Source organism: Cygnus olor, chromosome 27 (genome assembly GCF_009769625.2).
Source record: "Cygnus olor isolate bCygOlo1 chromosome 27, bCygOlo1.pri.v2, whole genome shotgun sequence".
Taxonomy (NCBI): Eukaryota; Metazoa; Chordata; class Aves; order Anseriformes; family Anatidae; genus Cygnus; species Cygnus olor.
In genome coordinates, this window is record NC_049195.1 from 3,336,050 (window position 1) to 3,346,184 (window position 10,135).

At 53.4% G+C, this 10,135-nt stretch overlaps 2 protein-coding genes across 2 annotated transcripts; both read left to right on the top strand.

The window, feature by feature from the left end:
* The first annotated feature begins 579 nt into the window (after positions 1-579).
* NKX2-6 (NK2 homeobox 6) lies at positions 580-2,791 on the top strand. The gene is made up of 2 exons (XM_040538031.1): positions 580-715; positions 2,305-2,791. The coding sequence occupies exons 1-2, from the start codon at positions 580-582 to the stop codon at positions 2,778-2,780; spliced, it is 612 nt and encodes a 203-aa protein (XP_040393965.1). The 3' UTR covers positions 2,781-2,791.
* Positions 2,792-5,606: 2,815 nt separating this feature from the next.
* On the top strand, positions 5,607-9,915 carry NKX3-1 (NK3 homeobox 1). Its single transcript, XM_040538538.1, has 2 exons — positions 5,607-5,909; positions 7,540-9,915. The coding sequence occupies exons 1-2, from the start codon at positions 5,642-5,644 to the stop codon at positions 7,941-7,943; spliced, it is 672 nt and encodes a 223-aa protein (XP_040394472.1). The 5' UTR covers positions 5,607-5,641; the 3' UTR covers positions 7,944-9,915.
* The last annotated feature ends 220 nt before the right edge of the window (positions 9,916-10,135 follow it).

Below are 10,135 nucleotides of genomic sequence, written 5' to 3' on the forward strand. Positions count from 1 at the left end.
GCCGCGCAGGGGCAGCCAGATGGGGTGGGGGCTCTCAGCATCCCCCTGCCCGCCCTGCAGGAGCTAGGTGGTCTGCGCCCCGCCGCCTTATCAGCCCTTATCTCCCCAAGCCGCTCGCTAATGTGACCTTAATGGAGCTCAGATCGGCTCGATTTGTTTTATTGCAGCTTAGCCCAAATCCCCCCCCTTAACCCCCCCCTTCCTTAACCACCCCCCCGGCCTCGCATCCCCTTGTTTTGGAAATACAGAGGTGAAGGGGTCTGGCTCCTTCCTCCCCACCCAGCCGTCGGGGGGCTCGGCTGGGTGAAAGGGGGCTGCGGGGGGGGGGGGGGGGGGGGCAGAACATCCCGCCCCCCCCGAGGGGCAGCGACCCGCCCTCCCCTGTCCCCCCCGCACCCAACCAGCCCCGGGACCCCCCCCCCCCCCCCTTCTCTCCCTACCTGGTGCTGCCACAACGGGAGGGCAAAAGCCGGGGAGAGGGTCCCGGAGCGCACAGCCCCTTTGCGGGCACCCTGCTGTGCCCCCCCCCACCCCCCCCGGCCCCCTCCACCCCTCACACATCACCCCCCCGTCGGAAGGATGCTGCCCACCCCCTTCTCCGTTAAGGACATCCTGGACCTGGAGCGGCGGAGCGCCCCCGGAGCCCCCGGGGCCGGGGCTGGGAGCAGCCCCGACGGGGGGGACGCGCCCCCCCGCCCGCCCCCGCCGCCACCGGGTGAGTGGGAGCCGCGGGGACCCCCCCGGAGCCCCCCTTTGTCCCTCCCCCCAGCCCCCCGGGGCCAAAAACCGAGGAGCCGGATTTTCCCGGTGCTGGGGGTGAGAGATACCGGGTTTCCTACTTCCCCCCCCCCGGTCTTTTTTTTTTTTTTCACCTCCCTTTCCCTCCCCTTCTCCCCCCACCCCTTTTTCCTCCCTTTTCTTTTCTCCCTTTTTCCCCTTTTTCCTTTCCTTTTCCCATCCGTTGTCCCCCTTTTTATTTTATTTTTTTTTAAATTTCGGGGCTCTTGCACCGGCTGCACGGGAGGGGGCGGGGGGGGGACGAAACGGACCCGGCTCATTCCCCTTCCCCTGGGGGGGGGGGGGGGGCGGGGGTTGCAGACCCCCCGTTTCCCACCTCTCCCAAGCCATAGCAGAGCTCGGGAAGGTCCCGGTGTCGCCCCCCCCCCCACCTTGTCCCCCCCCGGTCCCCTGGAGCCCCCCGGAGCCCAGCCGGGTCGGTGGCGCTGGGCCTGATCCTGCCCAAGGGCACAAGTGGGGGCGCTTTGGGGGGGGCGCAAAGCCCCGTTTCGATGCTCCCTAAATTGTCCCCGCGAAGCCGTCCCAAGGCGTCGCCGTTCTCGGGCTGCGTGGAGCTGGCTGCAGGTACCGGGGGGGGCTGGCGGGGGGGGGGGGGGGGGGGGGCGGTGGGGCCGAGGGCATCCTCGGGGCCCCCCCCGGTTCCCCCCACCTAAATCGGGCGAATTTTCCCTTGCTCGCCTTTCCCTAACGCACGGCGGCTGCAGAGAGGGAAAAAAAAAAAAAAAGCCAACGGGAAAACCAGTAAGACCAGAGCTGGAGCGCTGGGAGGCACTGGGATGTGGAGCCGGGGAGCTGGGGAGGGCGAGAGCATCCTGGGGGGGGGGGGGGGGGGGGGCGGATGGGAGCCCCGCAGCACCCCATTGCCCCGCAGCCCCCCTACATCCCCTGAGCCCCTGCTGCAGTTTCCAGGGGACCCGAGCACATCCCGCCAGCAGCGGAGCGATGCACAAGACCCCCAGAAAAAACATTAATAAAAAAAAAATATTTTAAAAAAAGCGGATAATAACATAATAATATTATCAATAACTTTGCATCGTCTTGTGGAGCTAACAGGTTTTCCTTCTTCATTCCCATCCTCTTCGTTTTACCCCTTCGGCTTAAATTCAGGGCACTGCGAGTTGTGGGTGCTGGGTGAAAATCCTGCCTGGGGTCACCTCCATCCCTTTGGGGCAGGATGTGGGGAAGGGATTTGGGTTTTGGGGTGCTCAAACCTGCAGCACATCTCGCATCCCTGTGCCCCTCCAGGACGGGGCTGCCACGGAAGGACAGAAATGAGGCATTATCCAAAATTCATGCAGCAGTCACACCTCTAATTCCAGCCAAAAAATAAAAAAGAGGGAAGTTCTTGAATTTCCATTAAACATTGCAGTAACAATTCTTATTAAATTTAGCAGCTGATAACCCTTCTTTGTCTCATTCCCAAGGGGTCCCACTCCCAATTTAATTCTCTCTCTCAGCAGAACCAGGCTGGGGGCTCACTTTGCTTTGGGTTTTTGCTCCCTGCAGGCAAACGTTTGCTCGCCCACCCCTTGGAGGCAGACGAGAAGAAAACCGACCCTTGCAACCATCCCAAGCAGCGACACCAACGAAAACCCCGCGTTTTGTTCTCCCAGGCTCAGGTGTTTGAGCTGGAGCGGCGCTTCAAGCAGCAGAAATACCTCTCGGCTCCCGAAAGGGAGCACCTGGCCAGCGTGCTCAAGCTCACCTCCACCCAGGTGAAAATCTGGTTCCAGAACCGGCGCTACAAGTGCAAGAGGCAAAGGCAGGACAAATCCCTGGAGCTGGCAGCCCACCCGCCGCCGCCGCGCAGGGTGGCGGTGCCGGTGCTGGTCAGGGATGGCAAACCCTGTTTTGGGGGGTCCCAGCCTTACCCAGCACCTTATGGCAGCCCGTGCCCCTATAGCAGCTGCTGCGGCTCCTATAGCAGCAGCCCCTATGCTGGGAGCTCTGGGGGGGGCTACGCTGGGGTGCTGTCACCGTGAGCTCGGGCACGGCTCAGCACCAGCCCGTGCACTTGTGAGAGGGGAGCAGGGCTTGGGGGTGGCCGAGGAAAGGGACGGGAGCACCCAGAGGAGTTTTGCCAGCACCGCCAGCGGGACGCGGTGCGTCCGGCCCCTCCGCGCAGCCACGGCTCTGCAAAGGAGATGGGGGCACCCTGGGGACCCCATCACCGAGGGCATTTATTTATTTGAATGTAAATGTGTCGGGGTCCGTCCCGTCCCGCTCCCACAGGGGATTTGCTCCGCCAGGAAGACGGTGCAATGCAGTGCAGGGGGCTGTGGACACTGGATTTCTTCCTAAGGACAAGCAGAAAGCAGGGGCTGCATCACTGTGCCTTTACTTTTTTTTTTTTTTTTTTTTTTTTTCCATATGAATGCTCTATTTAATGCTTTGAGTTCCTCTAATCTTTTGGGATCCATTTCTGAGTCATATTTCTTAATATCTTACCAGCACAGGTGTTCATTTCTGTCTCTTTTATTATTATTTGCTATTAAAAAAAACGGTGAAAGTGTGTGGTTTTCCCTCTCCTACCATTCCTCCTTTAGTACTGTAACTTCTCCTTTCCACAATTTGTATCTGAGCATCCAAAAGATGGTTCAAAGGGAAAAAAAATGTCAGTGCTGAACCTAGAGGTGCCCTGAACCAGGATCCATTGGCACCGAGTGCTTTGCTGGGTCGAAGGGCTCTATGTACATTTACATATACATCTCCCTATACATATATTTAAGCTTGAGAATGGGACTCATGAGGTCTGAAGATATAATTTATGGCCCTTCATCTATTGAGAGGGGCTTCCCAAAAGCCCAGGGTCAGGAGATATTTAAAACCCCGGTGTCTGTGGGATCCCTCTGCCTCCTGCCTGCTGGGGTGAGCATGCAGTGCACACCATTGCTTTAAATCCCTCCTATTTTCCACCCAAATTAGAAATTCTCCGCTGCACCAGCCACTGAAAAAGGAGGCAGATCTCTCCCAAAATCAGCCACACTCTCAAATCAGCCGAAATTTCACTCGAGACCAGCGGCAAATTCAGCCCAGTGCAAGAAATTGCCAAGGACGGGGGTTCCCATACTACTTGCCAGCAACGACGCATCCCCAAAACCCCTCTTTTGGACCCAATGGCTCAGTTCTCAGCAGCTGCAGCTTATTCTGTAGCCAGCAATAAAAAGGAAAAGAGGCTCGAGAAAAAGAAATCTGTGCAACGAGGCTGCCCAGGACAGACGGAGGTGCTGAGCACACGGAGAGCACCGAGTGTCAGAGTCATGGCAATTCGAAGGTGCAACAGCCCCAGTTTGACTTTGCAGGAAAATGCAATGGGTACGACTGAAATAAAAGGATTTTCTGGAAGGAAGGAGACCGCCCAACTTCTGGGCAGCTCACAAATTTTGTTCACATATTTGGGCAAGAGCCCGAAACAGTTGCAAATGCCTGAAAAAATGCATTTTCTGACTCTCTTCGCAAACCCGCTGAGTTACGGGTTTTTGTTGTGTTCTGTTTTGTTTTAATTTGTTGTTCGGGAAAATTTTGTTCTGTTCCTTCTTTTTTATTATTATTTATTTATTTATTTTTGGCATCAGCATCACTCCGTGGCTCCTGGTCCACAGCCACCTGCACGGCACCGCTGCGGCGGGGGCATGAGGACAACTGGAAACATCTCTGCTGCGGGGCAGTAACACTGCTGGGCTCCAATTGCTTCATAAATCTTGCCAAATTGCCTTTCCCGGCTGATAAGAGCATAATGAGGCTGAAATATTGAAGCTGCTGAAGTTTTCTGAGCGCACAGCTGCCGTAACCAAACACCTGCCTATAAAGCCCCAGCGAAGTCCTTGGGGGATTTCAGGAAACCTGTGGTTTCCCTTTTTAAGGAAGGCTTTTTTGGAGACACAAGCTCTGCAAAAACAAGTGCAAATAAAGGGGGCACTCAAAAAAATAATAATAATCAGTGATTAGGGAGCTCAGCCAAGTTTTTTCTTGGAAGCAGCAAGGTTTTGTTCTTTGCTGGTGCCTTTGAAGGCAGGGTCTTGCAGGACAAGCGGGAAGGCACTGAGATTCCTTAAATAAATGCTGTCCCATTCCACAGCTGGCTGAGGAATTAGTCTGAGATTTAGGCTTCACATGAATCCTCTGCCCCTTTCTGTGCAATCATTTACTGCTGGATCCGCTCTCCCTGTCTGTTACCTCTCCATCTCCCAGCCCTTCTTAGAGCAGCTTTGTGAAGCTGATGAAAATGTCTTTGCCATTTTCCCAACAGCCTGAAAGCTCACCGAAGTGAAATGTTTTGAAGAAAACTCTCAAATATGGAGAAGAAAAGCTTTTTCCACTTTTTTTCCCCGAAAACAACATTCCTCCCCAGAGCTCTAGGGATGGCCCTGGACAAAAAAATCATGCCCAGAAGCTGGAGCAAGCAGAGCGTTGCCCTGCTGGGGTGGTGGGGAGGATGCAGGAGATGCTCTGCTGGGCTCTGTTCGCCCACAGCACCCAACCAAGGCTGTGCCAGTGTTTCCCCTTCTCACCCCAAAACCCCAAACTGGGATTGTTTCGATCCCATAAAGGATGAACTCACTTGGGCATCTTTCTCTTATCATTTCTAGGAGAAAGGCCATGGGGTGACCTTCTGGCACGGGGGGAAGGTTTGGCAGATCAGTGCGGAAGGGCACCCCGGGGAGAGGCTCTGCACAAGAAGAGGGAGCAGCAAAAAGCCCTGCGGGAGCCAAGACACCACCGAAGGGCGTAGACTCCTGCCTGATCTCCAATCAGGCCCCGGAGGCTTGGCCGCCGGCCGGATAAATGCAGAGCCAGGAGGGTGGGAAGGCGGCGAGCCTGTGGGCAGCGGGAGGAGAAGGAGATGAGTGCTGGGGTGCTGCCCCTCGGGGGGCAGAAAGCCCCTGGCAGCCCCCAGAAGACCGTGCCCACCTCGTCCAGACCCCGGACGTCCTTCCTCATCCAGGACATCCTCTGGGACAGGGCTGAGCAGAGAACACGGGCAGAGCAGAGTGAGAGAAGAGGTTTTGGCAGCCCGGAGGATGGGGAGCAGGGGGCTGCCCCAGGGGACCCCCCCAGGAGCCCTCATGCACCAGGAGCCTCCCCAGCCCAGCCCCACGATGTGGACGCAGGTAAGGGGATGGGAAGATCCCGCTGAGCTCCGGGGCTGGGAATGGCTCCGGGATGCCCACCCTTGGGTCAGCCGAGGGGCTAGATCCCAACCCGGCTGCTTTGGAGCCAAAAAAATGGGCTTTAAATGCCAGAAGTGCAAGAGAAGCAGCAGCTGCTTGCAAAGTTTTCGCCAGGTGCTTCAAGTAAGTCCAAGGACTGGAGCTACCTGTAACTCTGTTTAATAAAAAGCCCATTTCTGTGATAGCCTGGTCCTTGGTGCAGCTGTCAGCACGGCGCTGCTGCTGCCGCTGCACTCTCCGTTTGCTTTCCCGTGTGCTCAGCACCGGTTGCAGTGCTCTGCTCCTGCCTGCAGCATCGCACATCGCGTGCTTTAATAATACCCGTCCCGCTCCTCTAGAAACAGCACTGCCAACACCTCCTTCTGGCATGCAACCACTAAATTTGCAGAAGCAGCAGAGCAAAAAATGGCACTCAGAAGCAACGTGGCTTTGACCAGTGCCTCCCGTGCAGCAGGAGCAGAAGCTCTGCCCTCCCATCCTGCAGCGCCTTGCACGAGCCAGGCTGGGCTGCGGCGTCCAAAAAACAACCGTGAACTCCCTAGTGCCTGGCTCTTGCTTTCTAAAAGAGACCTTGCCAGGGGAATTTTGGCTTTACATGTTGATTCTATTAAAACAAACTCCGACATAAAGCAAGTTCTGAAACATCCACCCAGCCGGTTATTAAGAAAAATCATTAAAAGCCATAGCAAATCTCCCAGAACGCAGCTAGTGTAAATCAGCACAGCTCCAGGGATTTCGGCAGGGCTAGGATGATTTACACAAGCTGGGAGTCAAGCCCATTGTTTCCATCTCGAGCATTATGTTCGCTTCTTAAGAAAATATACTAAGAAATGACTAAAGGGGAAAAAAAAAATAATGGCCTGTTTCCACCGCAAGCTGGGTAATACACGGAGAAAGGAACTAAGTGCCTAAATAAATGGACTTGGGAAGCTTTCACAGCTACAGGTGATGCTTCCCAGGGAGGGGAAGGTTGCAGCTTGTCTTCTGATCTGGTTCGTTGCCCACAGAGAGCCTTCAGGCTGTGGGGTTTTAGTTAAAAAGAAGCAAAAGCTGAGCAAAGGAGGTGACTGGTTAGCTTGAGGATGGAAACTTCTTTTCCCTTTCATGGGAAAGGGGAGGTTTCCAAAAAGTGCCCAATGCCATAAAAATCCCAGTGCCATAATGCACGTAACCACAGTACCTCGAGCTTTTAGGCAGAGCTTCACCAGCAGTGAAAATTGTCCCTTTCTGGGTTTGTTTTTCCTTGGATATTTGTGTATATGAATTAAGAGAGGGTGGTATTTGGGAGAAAACAACTCCCTTCTGTGACTTTAATTCAATAAAGTGGGGAGTTCGCTCCATTAGGGAGAGAGATCTCCAGGGTAATGTGAGTATTTTAGTCTATAGAAAAGGATAGAAAATCAATAAAAATAAAAATAAAAATAAAAATAAAAATAAAAATAAAAATAAAAATAAAAATAAAAATAAAAATAAAGCAAGGAAAGAAGAGATTTGGGGTAATTAATAAGCAAGGAAGCAAGCGATTTGGGCAAATTCCCAGCAGGTAACTCTCAGCCCTTTCCTCCTGCAGATGCCACGGCGGAGACCCCCCTGTGCAACTGCTTCCCCCCAAAAAAATCTCTGCCCCGCGCCTCACGAGCCTCCCCCCGGCCGGCGAAACGCTCACGGGCGGCGTTCACCCACAGCCAGGTCCTGGAACTGGAGCGGAAATTCAGCCACCAGAAATACCTGTCGGCCCCGGAGCGAGCCCACCTGGCCCAAAACCTGCAGCTCACCGAGACCCAGGTGAAGATCTGGTTCCAGAACCGGAGGTACAAGACCAAGAGGAGGCTGGGGGGATCCGGCCTCGGCGGACTCATGCCCGGGCGCAAAGCGGCCGAGCCGCCCGCAGCCCCGCTGCTGGCGCTGCACGCAGGTGCCCGCTACCTGCCCTGCCTCTACTACCTGCAGGGCTGGAGCCCTGTGGTGTGGTGAGCACGGAGGCAGGTTTTCATCTTCAGATGTTTTATTTTTCCCCACCCCGTGACGCGTTCTTATTGCTAATGGTGAGTAGGAGAGGGAGAATCCCGAGCCTGTCCGCGGTGCTGCTCGGCATCCTCTAGTTGCAGCCCAAGCCTCTCTCGTTTCTATTATTTTTTAGCCAAACAAAAAGCCAAAAAAAAAAATAATAATAATAATCCCCAAAGCTTTTAAAAGGGGTCAATCTGCAGCCATAAAATATTGTCTGCTTTTTGGGGGGCAAAAAGCAAGAGCTGCTCTGTCCCCGCAGCAAGAAATTGTCCCCGTGCATCCCTCCATGCTCACACACGTTGACGGGGCAAAGAGCCAGCAGCTGCCCCCACGCTGCGCCGAGATGGCCTCAGCTCAGCTGCATGGGCCCCATCTGCTGCCATTGCTTGATTTTCATTTATTAGCTTTAAAAAAAAAGCAAAAATATATATATATATATTGCATTTCTGCCACTGACACCACCGTTTCTCATGGACCTCACAGCTGTATTTTTTTCTAAGACTTCCATGTGCTGTCAGGCAGCACCACTCGCGGTAATGCGTGGGGTTTTGCGGGAGAATCAAGTCCCTTTCTGCTGCAAGCAACCAAAACCTGAAGTGCCTGATGGCCACAGATCTGCTGCTGGGGCCACCCAATGCCACCGGTGCCTTAGCAGCCGTGGGAAGCTGCGCCAGGAACGCAGACAATAGTGCAATGACAGATGAGTTTTGCATATCCGGGTCTTGCTGCTGTTTGAACACTAACATATAAGCTATTTAAAATAGCAACCGCTCAAAGAGTTCAACTTTTCTTAGAAAAAACAACAGAGCCCAGCACTTGCCAGTGCCAAGGCAGCAGGAGGATGGTAACGCCTTTCTTGCAGAGTGGCAGAGGTGGTTTTTTTGTGTGTGTTTTTGTTTTTATTTTTTCCATAATTGTGTTGTTTGGGTGCCTGTTCTTGACAAAAGAGAATTAAAAATCACAGTGGTCCAATCCCTCCTGCAGCAGGGGAATACAGAAAATTAGATAAGGGTAAGAAACTGCTGGGCTCCATCCCCTTTAATAAGTTTATTCAGATCGATCTTTTGCTGTGCCGAGGGATCCAGAGCTTGCAAAGCTCATGCATGGACATGGCAAGAGATGAAGCTGCTCAGGGGCAGGGGGATGAGGCAGGGAGAGGAGAATGTGCAAAATGAGCCCTTTGCGGTGGATATTCAGTTGCTAGTGCCATAAAAGCTGTTGGCCCCGACTGAAGGACAACCGCTAGCTTTCTTAATTATCCAAAAGTAACTCCTAATATCTTGAGATAAGGTTTTCTCCCAGCTCCTGCTCTCAGAGGCTGTTTTTCAAAATCCCCTGGCTCTGTTGCAATGTGTCCAGCTCAGCCCTGCTGCTTATCCACTTTGCTCACCCATTTCTGGGAACAAAAGAGCCCTTATGACCTCGAAACCAAGCCCCCCAAGCTCCTGGCATCTGAGAGCCGGGGGAGGACGTCCTGCCCAAATCCACCCTTGGGATGCTGCTGAAAGCAACGTGGAGATGTGATGTTTGCACTAAATGCACCGGGAGAAAATCTGCGGCCACCCCTGAGCTGATTTGCACCCAGAGAGGGAAAAGGATGGGGCTGACACCGCACCCAGAACAGGATGGGGATGCTGTTTTGCTGGGAAGGACCAAACTGGGCCCATTTTTCTTCACAGCTGGGAAAATCGGAGAGAAACTCGACTTGTTGGACAGTTCTTTGGGAAAATGTTTGTAGCTACTTTGTTTTTTTCCATTCGTGGTTTATGACCAGTAAAGCATCCATTTGTTGCTGCAGCAGCCACCTGCTCATACTTAACTTTGCTGATATAAAGACCAGTGCAAATAGTTGCTATTTTTGTACATATTTTTTGATACTATTTTATCCGATGTGCATTGTCCTTTGGAATAAAGAGCACAGAATCTTTATTAGGAACAAGCTGCCTCTGTCAGTTCCTTGCTCTGGGTTTGGATTTTCCTCTAATCTCTATTTCTGCCATGAAATCACCCCGACTGTCCCACCTCACAAAAATGCCACCTGCACCAAAATCGCCACTAGCAAATCCCTGCTCACCCCTATTTCTAGGTCTTCAGCACCAAACCCTGCTCCATCACTTGCCCAGCCAGATACTATCACCGAGCATCCCCTAATCTCA

Excerpts from the sequence above, each read along its gene's own strand:
- NKX2-6 (XM_040538031.1), top strand. The coding sequence starts at position 580 with ATGCTGCCCACCCCCTTCTCCGTTAAGGACATCCTGGACCTGGAGCGG. Across the intron at positions 716-2,304 it reads CCCGCCCCCGCCGCCACCGG|GCAAACGTTTGCTCGCCCAC; the intron begins GTGAGTGGGAGC and ends TGCTCCCTGCAG.
- NKX3-1 (XM_040538538.1), top strand. The coding sequence starts at position 5,642 with ATGAGTGCTGGGGTGCTGCCCCTCGGGGGGCAGAAAGCCCCTGGCAGC. Across the intron at positions 5,910-7,539 it reads GCCCCACGATGTGGACGCAG|ATGCCACGGCGGAGACCCCC; the intron begins GTAAGGGGATGG and ends TTCCTCCTGCAG.